General features: G+C 35.8%; 1 protein-coding gene across 2 annotated transcripts in view; it reads left to right on the forward strand.

The window, feature by feature from the left end:
- Positions 1-13,698, forward strand: part of LOC121234195 (ABC transporter E family member 2-like) — a 36,059-nt gene extending 22,361 nt beyond the window's left edge. For both annotated transcript variants that reach the window (XM_041130038.1, XM_041130037.1), the window contains exons 7-13: positions 1,660-1,964; positions 10,123-10,318; positions 10,396-10,581; positions 10,686-10,955; positions 12,546-12,791; positions 13,124-13,259; positions 13,362-13,698. In XM_041130038.1, the coding sequence (XP_040985972.1) occupies positions 1,660-1,964; positions 10,123-10,318; positions 10,396-10,581; positions 10,686-10,955; positions 12,546-12,791; positions 13,124-13,243 (1,323 nt within the window). In that variant the 3' untranslated portion in view covers positions 13,244-13,259; positions 13,362-13,698. The remainder of the gene's footprint in view (positions 1-1,659; positions 1,965-10,122; positions 10,319-10,395; positions 10,582-10,685; positions 10,956-12,545; positions 12,792-13,123; positions 13,260-13,361) is intronic.
- The last annotated feature ends 6,115 nt before the right edge of the window (positions 13,699-19,813 follow it).

A 19,813-nucleotide genomic window follows, 5' to 3' on the forward strand; every position in this document is an offset into this window, starting at 1 on the left:
CGAAGATTTTGATAGGAAAAGACTCACTGTTTTAATTTATCTGTTAGCATATTTCCTAAAATAATGATAAAAATAATAATTAAAATTACACTTTTGGGGTTTGGATGTTACAGTGGCAGAAGTATGTTGTTAGATGATAAATAATACATTTAATCAAATAACTATTTTCATCTAAAATTAGTAGTTTTAAGTTTTCATAACGCATCTGTTTTTGTTTCTCATCTTACGCATTTTTTGTTTCTTTAGCACACATTTTTTTTTTTTTATATATTTTTTGTATTTTTTATGATGGGGGAACCACCCCACGGTAGAGCCCTTAGGACTCACCCATGGAACCTAAACCCCCGGGGAGACTAGCACAACAACCCACCACCATGGCCTCCCACTTAAATCTCAGTTTGATTCCGGGAAGAATCGTACCTGTGACAAGTTCACCCTTAACACTTGGGCTATCCATGGGTGGTTGTTTCTTTAGCACGCTATATAAATAACTATTTGTCCCTTTCTTCACTGAAGCAAAGTTTGTAAGGTTTTTAATCACTTATATGGGAAAAAGCAGACCAAAGGGGTAAAAGATGAAGCTGTTGATCAAAAACTAAGATTGAGACTCTTTTAAGGCTTCGATTTAATCTTATATTGCCTGAAAACATGTTAACATTGTAAAGTATTTTTTATTCAATAAATTTAGTTATTCTTGCACGCTAGACTAGTAGATTATAATTGTGGTGCATATCAACCTAAGTTTACACGAAGTCAACAACTTATTAAGTGATTCTTTAACAGAAATTTTCATGAGTAAACAAAGTACACAAGATGTATAGAAGAAAGACATATTTAGAAAGAGAAAAAGATGCAAATAATCATGAAAGTTTAGCCCATTAAAGTCTGTGTGGCTATCCAAAGGAAAATAGGATTGAAAAAGTTTTGTGCTACTCCGTGAGCTGTTCTCAGTCCTCGAAGATTCTATCATTCATTTCCTTAAGATAAACCGAATGAGCCAAGCAGAAAACATCTCCACGCTGTTGCAATTTGCGGGCTACTGCCTAACCCACTTTGGAAACAAAATAGGTCCTCAATTCAGTTTAACGTGAACCAAGCCAATCAACTTGACCGAAGAAGTCACTCCACAGTATAGGCAATTACCACAGTACAGGCAATTATGTAATAATGATCAACTTCCCAACCACTTATCTTAGATATGCAATGCCAATCTATCACAACATGCATCCTTTTCTCAAATTAGCGGTGGTGAGAATTTTCCTTAGGGTGGTTGTTCAAGCAAAAAATGCAGCTCTCAATTTGATCGAACCCCTTAATTGATTTGGGGAGAAAGTTTTGCATGTCTAATGTTACGTTGCATTAATCTGGATAATTTTGTATCTGTTCACTTTCTATACCAAGCCCTTGGACTTTATGAAGCTCCAAAAAGTATTGATTTATTATTTCATGGATGAAAATAATAATGAGACCAAGTTTGAGTGGTAAGATGCACAATGGAGTATGGGGTGTCATATTTATCAGTTTGTTTTTTAATTTAAAGTTCTGTGCAATGATCTTGTGATTTTGATCGTTCTATGAGTTGTCTTGGGTTAGATATAGCCTATACCTTTGTTTAACAATTTTGTCTCTGCTGAGAGAATGCACATTTCTGTTTATTAGGCTATTATAAAGCCCCAGTATGTTGATCACATTCCGAAAGCAGTTCAAGGCAATGTAGGACAGGTGCTGGACCAAAAGGATGAGAGAGACATGAAGTCAGAACTTTGCATAGATCTTGAGCTGAACCAGGTTATAGATCGTAATGTAGGGGATTTATCAGGAGGGGAACTTCAGAGATTTGCCATTGCTGTTGTTGCTGTACAGAATGCAGAGATATATATGTTTGATGAACCTTCAAGTTATCTTGATGTGAGACAGAGGCTAAAAGCTGCTCAAGTTGTCCGATCTCTGCTCAGGCCTCATAGGTTATGGTTTCTCTAGCCTTTCGTTATACTTAATCTTCAATTTTTTTCTTATTTACCTTGTTGCATGTGTTCATTTCAGCTAGATTGGTTGTGTCAGGTAATCACATTAAAGCGTAGTGTCCATTTGATTGTATAGTAGTTAAAAATTGATAGTGTATGCATATGTTTTGTTTCTTGTGCTTGAAGTATTTGGTGAATGTTTTTTTTTGATACAAACCCATATTACCCTTAATATATTTGGTGAATGTTATATCCCTGATAATTCATTCCCTTTCTTTTGAGTTTGTAAAGATTAAGGGTAATATGGGTTTGTTGTTTCCAATTATTGTTGAGTCGAAACTTCTTGGGTTCTTGGTTGATGAGGGTATCGCTGTAGTTAGGATCAATGAGAGAATAAGGGTGGTCTACATGCGATTTTGTTGGAAAGGCTAATTGTTGAGTGGCTGCTTTCTATATGGCATGTGTCTATAAGAAATGAGGAGTTCAATGAAGCCCATTGTCACTCTAATAACTATGGTAAATGCTTGGCCATTGAAGGGTATTGTAGAGTTGGTAAGAAGGGGCTTAACAGCAATACCAGAAGGTCACGTATGTAAGGGGTGGATAGCTTTCAAGGTGGAATTGTGCATAGGGCTGTAATTGAGCCGAGTTCGAGCGAGCGTATGCTGTACGAGCTCGGCTTGTTTACAGATGTGCCGAGCCGAGTCAAGCGGCTTGAGAGATGATGGATTTTTTTTCAAAATAAATTACAAAATTAGATAAATTACAAAATATATTGATACACTAAATTAAAAAATACAAAATAAAGAATTAACACAATACAAAATAATATGCTAAGACATAAGTTATAACTTATAACCTGATAGACTAATAAGGAATTAACAAACAATAGAAAGTAAAAAATAAGAATTAACACAATTACACAAGTATAAGATATAACATGACATTCGACTTGCCCCCAAATTCCCAATAACTGGCCTCTCAAAGAACTAACACAAGTATCGACATGTGCTTTATTTGTAATGCAGATATAAAATAAGGAAATAACAAAAAAAATACAAAGTACATGATCAAGCCTTTAGGTGGAGTGCTTAGAAAAAAAAAGCCTTCAAGTGGAGTAAACCATAAAAAGGTGGAGTATCGAATGGAGCCAGATTTCTTCAGCAAATAGCAAGTGTCCCCATTCAGCCCTCTTGACACTAAGGCCTCGTTTATTTTCACAACTTATTTCATTTCATCTTATCTAATCAGTACAACTTTCCTAAATTTTCACACAAAATAAAATAAACAATTCAACTTTTTCAAATTTCAAAACAAAAATAATATTAAAAAATATATTATAACAATATTTTATTCAACTTTTAACTTTAATCTCAACTCATCTTATCTGCGCAAACAAACAAGGCAAGTCACCAGCCTGCATATACAAATACGCTAAAAAAAATTAAGCTAATTTTTAATCCCTTAAATGATTACTCAAGTACTTTAAACTTAGTAATACTGTCAAGGGATGTTTGACAGGAATGCAAAATTTAATTTGTCTCAACAATCAATGTGATATCTCTTACACAATACAAGAAATCTGAGAAATAAAATAACCATCAAACTTCAGCATGATAGGAAGTTACCAATCTTGAACAAGATGACCATGACAACAAGCTAGTAAGCTACCAAACCTCAACAAAATAACCATGACAGCAACATAGAAATCTTGACAAAATCATTGTGACTGCAAGTTACCATGATAGTAAGTTACAAAACTTGAACAAAATCACAATGGCAACAAGTTACCAACTTGAACAAAATCACCATGACTGCAACCTGCATACATTGATACACTAAATAAACATTAAGCTAATTTTTAATCCCTTGCATGATTATTCAAATACTTTTAACTTAGTAATACTGTTAAGGGATGTTTTCAAGACTGCACAATTTAATTTGCCATTCACAAAATTTAATTGACTGAATGGTGAGGAGTTAGAAATTACCTTAACTGTCATCATTCAACAAAATCATCTTAATCCACCAAACTTTGCAAACATAGAAAAGTAAATATAGACTGTCAATTAGACAACACAATACAAATTGTGAAAATTTAAATAATGACTGGCCACTTTGCATGCTTCTCCTAGCATTGGAGGAACCGCTAAGCATGTCCCTGCACTCTTTGTGCCTCAATAGTAGAATTGTATTCCTTAACATACTCATCACACAACTCATGCAACACTTAAGAGACATGCTCAACATTCTTGGAAGCTTCGGACTCTTGATAAATTAAAGGGAAACAAAACTGGATCAACACCATCTTAAATCTAGGGTCTAACATCGCTGCAATTGCCATTAATAAATTACACTCCCCCGCCCTCCAACACCCAATTTTTTTCAAACTTAGAACTCATTTTTCTGACCTTTGATCTCATGTAGTCATTCTCATCCCTAGACTTCTTACCCAAGATGTCCTTCATTCTCCATACTTCAGAAAGAAATATGTTTGCTGTTGGGTAGTCACTTCCTGATACAATATTGGTTACTTCATTGAAAATAGCAAGTAGTTGACAAATATTTTCAACTTGCCCCCAATCATCAACACTTGGAACCCATTCAAAATTGCTACCTCTATTACCATATTTGGGAAACACTTTTTTGAATTGACCTGCAGCTTCCAACATTAAATATGTGTTGTTCCATCTTGTAGGCACATATAAAATCAGTTTCTTTTAGGGCAATTGCAATTGTTTTGCAGTTTCACTAAACTGTTTTAGCTTACTCTTTGATGCTATTAGATATTTTATACCATCTCTCACACTATCAACAATGTCCCTAAGCTCCCCAAGTCCATACTGCACAAGCAATTTGTTATATGCACACAACAACGTACATGAAACAAATTCCCTCCAACTTACAATGTTTTTTTCAATCTAAAATCATCTTTCAAAATTCTAATGGCAACAACATTATAACTTGCATTGTCAATAGTAATTGAACTAATTTTACAATGTTTTTTTCAATCTAAAATCATCTTTCAAAATTCTAATGGCAACAACATTATAACTTGCATTGTCAATAGTAATTGAACTAATTTTATTCTCAATTCTCCAATCTTGAAAACACTTTTGTAAAGTATCGGCAATAAGAAGACCAGTATGTAGAGGTGATATATTACAAAAGTTCAACACATGCCTCTGAAGATGCCAATCAGTATTTATAAAATGACATGCCACTACCATATATGAAAGTTTTTTTACAAGAAGTCCACATGTCAGTTGTAATATGAACTTTGTTAACAGCTTTAAGCAAAGCCTTTAACTTCGTCTTTTTTGTCTCATAAGTTCTCATGCATTCCTCTTTTGCAGCAGCCTGAGACATTTTCTCCTAATATGGAGTGTTTGCACTCATAAACTTATTAAACACAATATGTTCCATGAAAGAGAATGGATATTCATGGTAAAATATCATATGAGAGGCAAGCTCTCTTACCCTATTACGATCATAGGTAAAGTTTGACACAGTGAAGCCACGGTCTGCCTCCTTAGACTCAACTGCTAAAACTTTCTGCTTTTTTTTTAGACCCTATGTATGCCAAACAAGTTAGCAAGTGTCTACATAGTGTAGTTGTAGAACTAGATTTGATGCTTTGAACATAGTTTTACACCATTTGCATTGTGGTTGTTTGGTACCATCTTGTTCAATTTCAATAAAATCCTTCCATACAACAGAAGTCCTCTTTCTCTTTTATCTTTCATAGGCTACCGTTTGCACTTCTGTTGGGCCCTCATTACTGACTGTATTAGGGGCCTCTGTATTTGCAGTGCCTCCATCATCATTAGATATAGGCTCTACTAAGCTAATCCTAATAGAGTTTTCATTTTCATACTCCACCGTATCAAGTTCATTCATACGATTACTCATTTGCTAAAATAAATATTTTGTAAACACAAAACTAGAAACATAAAATAAGCATATAAACATTGATCATACTGTTTATATTAATTAACTAAAATAAAAACAGCATTGCCTTGATGGCTCAAGGTGCCTCTAGAAGCAAGGATACTAAAAGATGTTAAAGTCAAACAAATTTGACTCGAATAGTTTCGTTATACAGTCTTGCCTTGATGGCTCAATGTGCCTCCAGAAGGCAAGGTTGATATAGTTGATGTAATCAACTAAAAGATGTTAAAGTCAAACAACTTTGACTCGAACAGTTTCGTTATACAGCCTTGCCTTGATGGCTCAATGTGCCTCCAGAAGGCAAGGTTGATATAGTTGATGTAATCAACTAAAAGATGTTAAAGTCAAACAACTTTGACTCGAACAGTTTCAATATACAGCCTTGCCTTGATGGCTCGGTGTGCCTCCAGAAGCAAGACACCTCAACAACATAAACATAGAACAGATTGGATAAGATTTATCAATCAAAACATGATAAACAAAACACCATTTCATACTTGAAGCAAGACAATAAACATAGAACAGATTGGATAAGATTTATCAAGCAAAACATGATAAACAACACACGATTTCATACTTGAAGCAATAAAATATTTTATAGAACAGATTGGATAAGATTTATCAACCAAAACATGTTAAACACAACACCATTTCATACTTGAAGCAAAAACATAACCATAGAATAGATTGGAAAAGATTTATCAACCAAAACATGTTAAACAAAGCACCAGTTGATACTTGAAGCAAGACAATAAACATAGAATAGATTGGATAAGATATATCAACCAAAACATGATAAACACAACCATATTGACAACAAACACAGCCACAGGCTACATAGCACCTCTAGAAACTTCAAATTTCTATACTCCAGTTAACAATATACACAAACAACCAGAAAGAACTCAGAGAATCAAATGAAAATTTTAAAATCTGTAGTAAAAAAATATAAACATAGAATAAAGGAGGAATAAGTTAAACTCACTGTGCTGTGGACTGAAAATTTCGCTTCAAGCACAGATCTATAAGTTCTTTCTTCAGAAGGTTTTTCCCTCAAAATTTTCAATATGAATAATATAGTGCTAGTGCAATGTGCAAACAATAGCAAGATCAAGATAGGAAAAGAGTCAAAAGCCCATACTCTGCCATTAAAAATAAAAAATCCATTTTCATAGAACAGATTGGAGTGATAGACAGAGACAATCACAACAGCATGCATATATCATATATGCCGTGATTGTTGATGTATGGCAAGATAGTGTCACATTGTCACACCACTTCGGCATACAGATCTTTACTAACATGAATCACATGATTAGATGTACAATACTAGAATTTAGAAAGAGTTAGGAGAGAACCAGAGGTTCGCAATACTCAGATAACTAAATAAGTGGTTCCAAATCTCCAAAGTTCCCAACGAAATGGTTATAAATTGGAAAAGAACGTGGCTAATCGACTGATGGATGGAGGAAACATAGAACTAGAGAACCACGAACCACGAAATCAGGGATTCAGCTGGTTGGGAGTCATAAATGCTAGCATTTAATGACCCATTTGTCAAGGCCCGATTGCCATCTCTGAGACTGAGATTGTAGTCACGGCTCCCCGAAAATCTTGCTGCCGGCTGCATCTGCTACGGTTTCTCGCTGTCGCAACCGGTATCACAAGATTCACAACAGAAGCCCCTCGGGTTCTTGAATCTTGATGGCTACAAGCCTTCAAGAATCTAGAATCAATTCAAGGCTTCATTCCATGGAAATCGAGGTAAGTGACGAAGCGTAGGAGGCTAGGGTTTCGTGATGGCTTTGAGAGAATAAGTGAGGAACTGTGAAACGGCTGAAGGAGAAATGAGATGCAACTTGCAAGTGGGTGGGGGCGGCTAGGGTTTCATTATGAATCAACGGCTCAGATTTGGATATAAAGATCCAAGGGCCTCAATAACTCCAAATGTCACACGGGCAGGCTCTCTAACACACATTATATGTAACACATTACAAATGTTATATGCTATAAAACTAGATTAATATGTGACACATGTTATATACTATTAAACTATATGTATTATATACTATGAAGGTATATGTATTATATACTATAAAACTATATATTTATTCTGTATACATATATAAGTTTATAACATTGTCTAACTTTATATTTTATCAAACATTATAATTTATTACTCATAATATAATATTATAGTTATATTATATACTATAATACTATTATACTAATATGATAAGGAGATGGTGTAATTTGTAAATTTATAATGTTATATATTTATTGGACTCATGTATTCATCATAACTTCTAGTTCTATAAGACTAGAAGTTAATATTATAAATTTATATATAGTATATGTAGTCGACTATAAGTCTATAAGACTATAAGTCTATACATAATTATGTATATTATAAATTATATATATATCTAACTTATGTATATTATATATATTGTATTATATATGTATGAATATATACGAGTCGAGCTGATGAGCTGAGTTGAGTCGAGTTGAGCTTCATACGAGTTTGTTCACAAACATTAATCGAGCCGGTTGAGCGTTATACGAGTTTGTATCGTTTAATAATCGAGCCTAATTCTGTGTTTGTGAACGGTCCATTTAATATTCGATTTGAGTCGAACTCGAGTTTAATCGAGCTGAGTTCGAGCTGTCTGTCGAGTAGCCTTTTCATTTTACAGCCCTAATTGTGCGGGGTCGCAAAGTTTTTCCAGTCTTTTCTTGACTTTGGCAACACTTATGTCCAACCACGGAAGAATCACAGAGGAATTCTTATGACAGTGATGGAAGCTCAAAAAGTGATGCTCTGGACATGCTCCTGTGTTGAGGCGATGAAAGGGAGTAGACCAAGCTCAGCACCCGAAGTTTTGAGCAAGGATGGAAGGAGTTATCCTAAGGTTTGCAAGTCTGTTAGTGTAGAAATACAAGGAGTATGAGGAGCTGTAGACACACAGGTATAGATGTTCAAAAGCAATGTAGGTCAACTTGAGGCAGCATATATTGAGAATCCTGATGACGTAGAAGTTTACATAACCATGCTTTCGGTCAAATACCAAATGGAGAAGATCATGCTTGGGCTCAAAGACTAGATGGAGATGATGTTGTGGGGTAAGGAGGATGTCGTAAAAAAGTTCAAAGAGGGCTTAAAGCCCATGGGTTGCAAAATGGCCATTAGCCTGTTTGTTCCCCTACCCAAAAATAGTGGGGTGTGCAAAAAGAGTACAAGGGCCTGAGGAAAAGGCCTGCAAGAGAATTTGGGCTTTATTAAATATATGGGCCTTAAATGCAAACTGGCTCATCCTGGCGCTGTATGGAGTATTAAACACGGCTAGGAGCCATTGGTTCCGAGTCAAGGCCAAACATGTGTCAGTGGTCAGAAACAAAATCTATCTACTCCGCAGGTATATGAGTCAAGACTGGGTTTGGTTCTCCCAAGCTGAGATATGATGGTGAAGAGTAGCAAATCTCTGGCCCTTGGTTGACTGCATCTAGGTCAGAAAACTTAGAGGTGATGGTTTTCGAGGGTCCAATGAATGGGAATATAGATTTGATGAGCAATGTTACGATGTTAGAGAAGTAACTTAGGGGGAAGTAGGGATGGGGGAAGGCAACTGCCGGAGGGAGGTGTTTACTGAAAATTTCGAAGAGCTTGCTTTGTTAGAAGAGCCCATAAAACAAACATCCTCTGCTGATTGAATTTTTGTTAATGGCAACGAGTTGATTCTCCGAGTTTTTGGATAGTTGGTCCCTTCCTTGATGGGAGGACGTGGCCACAATGCTTCTAAATTTTCTTCTTTTGTAGATTTAATAAATCTTTTGTACGAATGGTCACCCTTGTTCATGACACTTCTAAATCTTCTTCTTTTGTATATTTAATAAATTCTTGTTGGTATCACCAATCTAGCATGCACAAGCGATGCTCTTGTATATGTCCCGTATACTCAGGCATTGTCTATTTTATGATCAATAAAATTTTGTTTACTGACAAAAAAAAGATTTAATAAATTCTTGTCCTCTTTCCTATTCTTAAATAGTTCTCTTATGTATGCTTCTAGTGTACTTGGGTTGCATCCTTTTATGTTTTGATGAAATTTAGTATTGTTACTTATAAAAAAAAAGAAAGTGTTTTCTTATTTGTGTTATTCAGGACTTTTAAGAATGATAATCACACTGCTTAAACTTTGTAATTCAGCTATGTAATTGTGGTGGAGCATGATCTCAGTGTCCTGGATTATTTATCGGACTTCATTTGCTGTTTATATGGGAAACCGGGAGCATATGGGGTTGTAACTCTTCCCTTTTCAGTCAGAGAAGGAATCAATATCTTCTTGGCAGGATTTGTTCCAACGGAAAATTTACGGTTTCGGGATGAATCTCTTACCTTTAAGGTGAACTGCTAGTTTTGTCAATTTCTTGTCCTTTGCATGTAGCTTTACACTTGTATTTACTTTGTTGCCTGCATCAGGTTGCTGAGACTCCACAAGAAAGTGCTGAGGAAATTGAGACATATGCGCGATACAAATATCCAACTATGACCAAAACTCAAGGAAATTTCAAGCTTCGTGTTGTTGAGGGCGAATTTACTGATTCTCAGATTGTTGTGATGCTGGGTGAGAATGGGACAGGGAAAACAACATTTATCCGGATGCTGGTATTACTTGTCATCATTTTTGCGTTCTTTGTCAACTTTAACGATTTAAGTTATTATATATAACCTAATTCTTAAGATGAGTCATCCTATTGGCTAAACTGCAGGCTGGTTTATTGAAACCTGATACTGTAGAAGGTTCTGATGTGGAGATACCTGAGTTTAACGTTTCTTACAAACCCCAGAAGATCAGTCCAAAATTTGAATCCTCTGTCAGGCACTTGCTACATCAAAAAATACGTGATTCATATATGCATCCTCAATTTGTGTCAGATGTGATGAAGCCTCTTCTCATTGAACAACTGATGGATCAAAAAGTCGTGAATCTTTCCGGTGGAGAGTTGCAAAGAGTTGCATTATGTCTATGCCTAGGGAAGGTAATCATTTTAATTGCTTCTATTGAATGTGGCAAAATATATGAAACTAGGTAGTTTTGAATTTTGATAGCTTTATATTATCTCATTGGCATATTCCTTATGAATATTTCATTTTTGAAGAATGCAATGCATATTTATGGTGTTTTGGTTAATTACTATTAATATTCATATTATCTGAGTAAATTCATGGTATGGACGATAGGGAGTTCCTTGGGGAAGGGTGGCCACAGACAGGATTATCCTTTGATTAAGGTTCTATGTGTGATTAAATGGTCCAATTGGTTATTCATTTAGGGTTGGTTTGGGGAGTGAGATGAGAATTTTTGGTTTTAGATGGAAGTTTAAAATATTATTATTGTTTTTGAGATTTGAAAAAGTTGAATTGGGATTTGAAAAAGTTAAATTGTTTATTATATTTTGTGTGGGAGTTTGAGAAAGTTGTAATGATGATATGAGATGAGACTTATTTGTTCTGTTTCAAAGTTATGATTTATTTTTTTCTTTGTTGATGGGTTGCCCAGAGAATCAAGTTCTGAGTTGATTATTGATGTGGTGATATATTCCTTTCTTCCTAGTTCTGTGGTATTTGTTGCTTATTTTATTTTTTTCATTTTGTTTTTTATAGATTGTTAGGGGAATATGAGAGAGAGAGTTCAGTAGAATTAGTTTAGAAGTTGTTCGTCGCATGCTAAATTAGATTGTTTGGCCTTTTCCATCTCTAGGGGTCAGATTCTTGTGTTCGATTTCGACGTAGCTAATAGACATTTAACTTCATCTGCACCCTCAATTTTGTTTGGTACCATTTCTTGAGAATCTCATGGGCCAGGCTTCATTCCTTTGTGTCTAATGGATGCTAGGTTTTAAGGCCTGGTGCTGCATGGGTCACATGTAAGTCCTTCATTTTGCTGTTTTTTGGTTTTTTTGGGGGGATAAAAGACTAAAATTATGTTTTGTTCATAGTGTTGGCAGATGCCTTGTATGTCTTGATTTCTTTCACTGTTTTTGTGACTATTTTCAAAGGGGTTATAGTTTTTATTTCTATGAGTAGATATAGAACGATGAGCCTCTGGGATTTGTTGAAGCTTTGTGTTATTGTTTGAAGATTGTTTTCTCTCTTCCTTATGCACTCCACACATTCCCCTGTACATATACTTGCACAATAAAAGATGTATATGGTTTTTTATTTAATTTACTGTTATTGATTGTGTAATTGAGCATCTATTTTTTTTAATGCTGGTGCTCTTGTATTTTATATGAAAACATTTAGAGTTCATATTTTGCTCTTCGCACTTTTTTTCTGTGTTTGTTTTTTATTCATTTGTTATAGTCTAATCTACGTGTACCTATTGCTAACTTAGTTCTTAAGGCACATGAACTGTTGCCAACATTTTTAACTATATTAATTTGATTGCTCGAAATGGTCATTTGTGTGGTATGAATGCCCTATGGTAGTCATTTGTTGGGATTCCGTTTCAAATAAACAATGTAACTTTTATGCTAGCGATCTCTCATGTATGTTGACATTAAAAAAACTTCTGTTTTCTCATGATCTTTTCGAATAGTTCTAATATACTGCTTTACTTGATTCAGCCTGCGGACATTTATCTGATTGATGAACCAAGTGCATATCTTGATTCTGAGCAGCGTATAGTTGCTTCAAAAGTCATAAAGAGATTTATCCTTCATGCAAAGAAAACTGCTTTTGTTGTTGAGCATGACTTTATAATGGCAACTTATCTGGCAGACAGAGTAATTGTGTATGAGGGCAAGCCGTCAATTGATTGTGCTGCCAATTCTCCTCAGTCATTATTGACTGGGATGAATCTCTTCTTATCTGTAAGTGTCACAACTTTTTTGTTCTCTCTCTCTCTCTCTCTCTCTCTGGGTCTTAACTGCTCAGGTAAGCTATTTCTCTCAATGATTGTGCATCCTTGATCACTTAAGGTGTCTGGTTCAGTTGTATTTTGCATAAAAAATATCCAATTCTGATTCACGCTTCCAATGTTTCCTGTACCTCCACCCTCATATTAGTTCTCCCCCAGCATACGTAAAATCCTAGAGAATTGTAGCAAAAAACTAATACATTAAAAGATATTACTGTTCTGCGTGTGTGTGTGTGTTCACTATAATTCTTATCGATGCTTCATTTTGCATTTCATTTCATTCAGCATCTGGATATCACATTTAGAAGGGACCCAACAAATTACCGCCCAAGAATCAACAAACTGGAGTCAACCAAAGACAGGGAGCAGAAATCTGCTGGTTCCTACTATTACCTGGATGGTTGACATAAATTTAAATAGGTTTGTTCTTTCATATCTTGCTTTCAATCACAAGTCATGTTTAAGCATAATAGCTCTTTTGGCACCTAGATAGACTTCAGCTGGGATTTTTGTTGACATGCAGTTCCCTTCGCAATATTTAAGGGCATCAGTACGAGCCGTGGGATGTCAGCCAAGTTACTGTGTTCACAAAAGAAAAGAGGTCGAAAAGAGTCCTTAGCTCGTCCAACGGGGCACTTAAGTTGGTTATAATGAGTTTAAAGGCCATGTTATCTCTATTGATGCCAGTTAAGTATATTTTCCCCTTGCTTACTGTTCACCAGTTATGTGTGACGTGAGGTGAGTGAATATATGTATTCTACTTGGTCTTTATAACCCAAATTTTTGTAGTTTACTAGGTGACAAACAGCAAAACTGATGTTAATACTGAGTTATTGAGTTTTACATGTTTTAGTTTTCTAGTTTCCGGGTTATCACATGACAATTCCAGTATTAATTTGAGTCGTACGAATGATTTATTGTTGTATAATTAGTTAAAACTTCCAGTGGAGATAACGGGTCTCTCGGTTCTACATCTCTAATGGGTATTAATCCATGGTGACTGATGCCTGAATTACTTTATATATTGGCCTCTTTTCTCCCCCATATAGTTTTCGGTTTGTGAGTGATCTGTATGTGATTAGTTTCATTATTCTGTACGACCATGCATGTTGCTATAGAAATGCAAGTCAATAGAAATCTCTAACTCGACGAGGTTACTCTTGTTCGACTAGAGTCCGTTGGTCTAACCGTGGCGTGGAAGGAGAAAGTTGCATGTTATTCTCTTTTTACTCCCATTTCTATACGTTTGGTCGACATTATCTATCAACTTTTGATTTTTTTTTTAATCTAAAAATTGATTAATGGTAGAAAGAGACCTGGCATACTGATATCGTGACATGGAGAGAATAGAACAAGTACCTATTGATTAGAAGAGCTACCCGTTCGGTTTCTAGAAAGAGAAGTTCCTCCTCTCTAGAAAAACCTCAAATCTTTCTCCGAGTGTTTCTGCCGCCCACCCTCCTCTCCGTTCCTTTTCTAGTACGGCTCTAAATATATGCTTTCATGGTAGGTTTTTTTTTTTTTTTTTTTTTCAATACAGTTTTGGTCAGATCTACTGCACTTCGATGACTGCCTGTCGACATGCGCTCCACCATGAAATTCTCCAACCGTTGATCTATCGGGATGAAGCAGAACCGCGGCAAAATTATCGGCGCTTGACCCTCACGTGGCTTTCATGCATCGTCGCTCCCTAATGACTCTGTCGGCTACACGCATCGCACCAGTAGATTCTCTACCTCAAGATCTTTTAGATCTGCCCAACTCCATCTCACAATCACCGACGCGTGGTCTCCATGCGTCACCATAGGTGCGCGTGAGGAAAGTTGGCTCGTCGCAGTCCAATCCATTTGATGCCGGTCTCTCTTCTATATTTTTGTTTTCTCTAATTAATGATCTTGAGGAAGGGAATACGAGTCTCTCCAAGAAACATCTTAAAACAACAAACCACAGTGTACCTTCAGCTTCTACCGCCTCCAACGGTGACTCCACAGTTTGAATAGCTGTGCAAATTGTAAAAAAAGGTCTTTAAGAAGGCGTCCTCTTTGCAGCGCATGGGTAGGGACCAAGTATTTGGTCCTGAGGCCTGCTTTTTTTTTTTTGTTTTTTTTTCCTTCACTTTTGCGTTGTGGTTGTTGTAATGAGGTATTTGTTGGGAACCCTATCCTCTCATGTATCTCGTTTTTCATTATCTGAATGATCATTTGTTTGCTTAGGAAAAAAAAAAAAGTACCTATTGATTGGTGCTATTTTGCTCCCCCTCCCCCCCCCCCCCCAAAAAAAAAAAAAAAAAAAATTGTGCTGACTTGGTACCTCTTTCCATTATTGCATCCCCTTGTGTATGTAGTTAGGAATCCTCTCACTTTGCTTACATAATATTTACATGGTACGTGCCAAATTCAGTGTGAAAATGGATTGTGATGACGATTTTAGGGAAAGGAAAATGATAAAGTCATCGACATTTTCTGTCGAGGCTTTTTATGGATTCGTATTTTTTACTTTTTTTTTAATTAATATTAAGGAAGTAATTTTTAATGAGTTTGTGATTTAAAAAAATATATTTAAAAAGATGTAAATAAAAAAGTAAAGTGCAAAATGCACTATAAGTAGAAAACCTTGGCGGACGTAGCAGCGTCCTTTAGGGAAAACAATATATAAATCTGGTTCAAACTCACTCAATTTACCATTACTTTTTAAACAACTAATTCTGCCAACTACCGTCCAAACTATAATAATAATAATAATAATAATCATAATAATCTATACCATCAGTAAAATGCCGACATAAACACTTGATAAAAAGAACTAAAAAAATGAAAAAATTTCGGAAAAGTTAAAACGAAAACATAAAAATTGAAAAATAATTTTCTTAAAAAGCAGAATTAAAAAAATGAACAACCTTTTTATAAAAATTAAAAAATAGAAAATGAAAAAATAGTAATAGCTTTTGTTAAAAAAAAGATAATTCAAACATAGTCCTTTTTTATCTCTCTTTTTCTACAAATATATAATTATTTTTTACATTCTATAAAATATTTTTTCAAAAAATTAATTTTTTTAATATTTAATACGGTATGCCTTTTTTCATATAAGGGTTTATTTCCTTCAAGGAAAAATGGGTATGCTACATTCTTTAGGTAGTTTGAAACTCTGAGGGCAATGTTCAAATGTAAACAGTTCCTCTTTGGAACGGTGTATCCTCTCGCAGGGGGTGGGGGGGTGTTTATCAGAGGCTAATAGCAAAATGACACATCAACTAAGCACATGGTCTCATCTGAACCTGGCCACACCATAGAAACGGGCAAATTCCCTTTACAGAAAGGTCAGAATTGTTTGGATGAATTGCATCCCTTCAAACGCAAGCACCCAGCTGCACGCTTTACTGAAAGGTCCCAGCTGCACGTCGTACGCCGGTGGAGGAACATAAAGAGAATTAAACACAAGCTGTTTGACACAATGTCTCACAAAGCGTGAGAGCATATTAGAGAGCCTTTCACTATATATATTTATCATACAGATGTGTGAATGAAAAATAAAAATTATAGCCCAATGTTACAATTGAGGAAGAATTGGAAAGTAGATGCGATTAAGCCCTCTGTTTCCATATTTGTATTTTAGCCGTTGGGTATCTTTGTTTTCATGTATGACTTTGTAGCCGTTGGGTGACTTGGGTTTGTGTATGGCTGGGTTTCCATGTAAGGTTTAGTAGCCATTGGGGTGATTTCCTGAGTATCTTCAATAGTCCCCCGCAAACTGTGCCGAGATAGAAGGCCAAGTTTGGTTCGTAAAGAATAAAGCGCAGGACGTCTAAGAGGCTTGGTAAAAATATCGGCAAGTTGAGAAGAGGTTGGAATTGTCGGGTATGGAGAAGACCAAGAGTAACACGTTCTCTCACATAGTGATAATCAATCTCGATATACTTGCTTCGGGCATGAAAAAGGGGATTGACAGTTATATGTAGGACACTGAGATTATCACAAAACAAAATTGGTGCCGATGGCAGAGTAATACCAAGATCACGTAGTAGAAATGAAATCCAAGTAATTTCTACAGTGGTGCTCGCCATGGCTCGATATTATGCTTCAGAGCTAGATCGGGATATGGTATTTTGTTTCTTGGCAGACTAGGAAACATAGTTACTGCCTAGGAAAATGCAGTAGCCTTTGGTGGAGCGACGAGTATGTGGACAACCTACCTAATCTGCGTTAGAAAATGAAGGGAGATTAAGTGTTGAATGTGAACTAAAATGAATACCGATATCAAGAGTACCATGCAAATAGCAAAGGATACGTTTTACCATTTTGTAATGAGCCATAATGGGAGAGTGAAAAAATTGGGATACAAAATTAACACTAAAGGCTAAGTCAGGGCGAGTAAGGGTGAGATATTGAAGTACTCCAACAATACTCCGATAGTGACCCGGATCCTGAAAAGGGACATCACTTGTGAGTCCTTTAGTTTTTGGCATCATAGGTGCGCCCATAAGTTTACAATCTTTCATCGAAGCAAGATCCAAAATCTCAAGCGCATACGTAGCTAGAGATAGTGTAAGGCCATCTGAGTTGCGGGTTACTTGAATTCCCAAAAAATAATGCAAAGGTTTAAGATCTTTCATTGCAAATTGTTCCCCAAGAGCATGAATGAAAGTAGTGAGGTGTGTGGGGTTGGAACCCGTAAGAACTATATCATCAACATAAAGTAATAAATAAATTGTGCTTATAGAGGAATTATAAATATTGAAGGGTCAGCAGAACTACAAGTAAAACCATAAGCAGTTAAAAAATGACTAAATTTATCAAACCAAGCACGAGGTGCTTGTTTTAACCCATATAATGCTTTATTTAATTTGCACATATGAGAGGAAAGAGTTGGATGGATAAAACCTGGAGGTTGTTCCATTAATACGTCATCTTGAAGGTCATCATGGAGAAAGACATTCTTGACATCGAGTTGGCGAATGTCACAATTATGGACAAGAGCAAGGCTGAGGACGATCCGTATGGTGCATGGTTTTATGATTGGAGAGAAAGTCTCTGTGTAGTTGACACCATCAATTTGGTGGAATCCATTAGCAACAAGATGAGCTTTAAGTCGATCTAGGGTACCATCCGCCTTGATTTTGTTTTGAATACCCATTTGCATCCAATAACATCCATTTGAGGTTGATGAGATACAAGTGTCCATGTTTTGTTCTCATGAAGAGCTTGAATTTCTTCTTACATTGCTTTGGTCCAACTTGCATGGTTAAGAGCGGAGTGAATTGTCTTAGGTTCCTTGGGGAGCTCGATTAGAGAATGATAGTGAGTATACTTAGGATTAAGTTTGCGGATCCCAAGTTGAGATCGAGTTACCATGGTGTAATGATGAGTTGTTGAGGTGGGTGGATCACTATTTGATGGAGTAGGGTTGGTTGTTTGAATAAATGGTGATTCTTGCATAAGCGGTAAAGGTGGCAAATAAATGTTGTCAATCTCATGTAGTGTGGGGATAGGCGGTGAAGGAGGTGCCTGCATAGAGGAAACACTAGAACCATCCAAAGGATTAAAAGGTAAATTGTTAGTGGAACGCCAATCAATAAAGGTAGATAAAATTTGATCACCATGGGAAGGAAGGTGAAGATTTTCAGGTTGTTTATAAGGAAATGAGGACTCGTAAAAAACAACATGTCGAGAAATGAAGGTTTGATGAGATGTAGGATGATAGCATTTATAACCTTGATGTTTGTCACTATAACCCATAAAAATACAAGAAAGAGTTTTCGGTTCAAACTTGTTTTGTTTAGCATCCCAAGTATAGGGATAGCCTTTTGAGCCAAAAATCCTAACGGAGGTATAGTCCGAGTAGTGACCATAGAGAAGAAAAAAAGGAGATTGAAATTCTAAAGTAGAAGAAGGGAGACGATTTATTAAGAAAACATCAATTGAAAAAGCTTCGACCCAAAAATGTTTAGGAACGCCACTTTGAAAAAGTAAGGTCATACCAAGTTCACAGATTGCACGATGTCGTCGTTCTACCGAACCATTTTGTTCGGGAGTGTGAGGATAGGAATATTAATGAAGAATTCCTTGGTTTTGAAAATGCAAATTTAGTTGATAATTAGTGAATTCGCCACCGCCATCGGTTTGAAAACTTTAATTTTTTTGTTGAATTGTCTTTCAACTAATTTTTCAAATAAGAGAAATGCATTAGAAGAATCATATTTCTTTCGTAAAGGGATAAACCACATATATTTGGTGGAGGCTTCAACAAAACAAGCATAATATTGAAATTTACCAACAGATAAAACTTGAGTGGGTTCCCATAAATCACAATAAATTTTATCAAATATATTGAAGTCATCATGCGAAGATTGAAAAAAAGGAAGTTTGCTCATTTTTCCTAGTTGGCAACTCTCACAAATGGAGTTGGTTTTAATTTTTCCAATAACCGAAATAAGACCTTTAGATCGTAAAACTTGAAGAGTGGAAGCTTGAAGATGTCCCAGCCGTTGATGCCACACTTCTTCAAAAACTGCACGAAAGTGATTTGAGAAGTGTGCTTCAAAGGGTGGGGACAACACATATAAATTACCCTTCCATTGGCCGTTTAGTAATGTGCGGTTGGTCACCCTTTCCTTAATAGAAAAACCAACACCATAAAATTCACAGTTATAAGGATAATCAGAAGTTAATTGACTAATTGATAAATTTTTTTTTTTTGCTAAGTCAGGAACTAGTAAAACGTCTTTTAATTTAATAAACGAGTTACCAGGTTTAATAAAAGTATCACCAATGTGTGTAATTGTGTGAAGACTACCATCACCAATGAGTACAACATCATTACCAAGATATTGACGAAGATTCGAAAGCATACTTAAATTCCCTGTCATATGGGTAGAAGCACTTGTATCAGCTGTCCACTTGGTATCATGAATATTATTTTCAAGGGTCATGGTAGCCAATGCTTGAGGAATATCATTGGGTTGAACAGCATGATCGA

The sequence above is a fragment of the Juglans microcarpa x Juglans regia genome, chromosome 6D (genome assembly GCF_004785595.1).
Source record: "Juglans microcarpa x Juglans regia isolate MS1-56 chromosome 6D, Jm3101_v1.0, whole genome shotgun sequence".
NCBI classification, from domain to species: domain Eukaryota; kingdom Viridiplantae; phylum Streptophyta; class Magnoliopsida; order Fagales; family Juglandaceae; genus Juglans; species Juglans microcarpa x Juglans regia.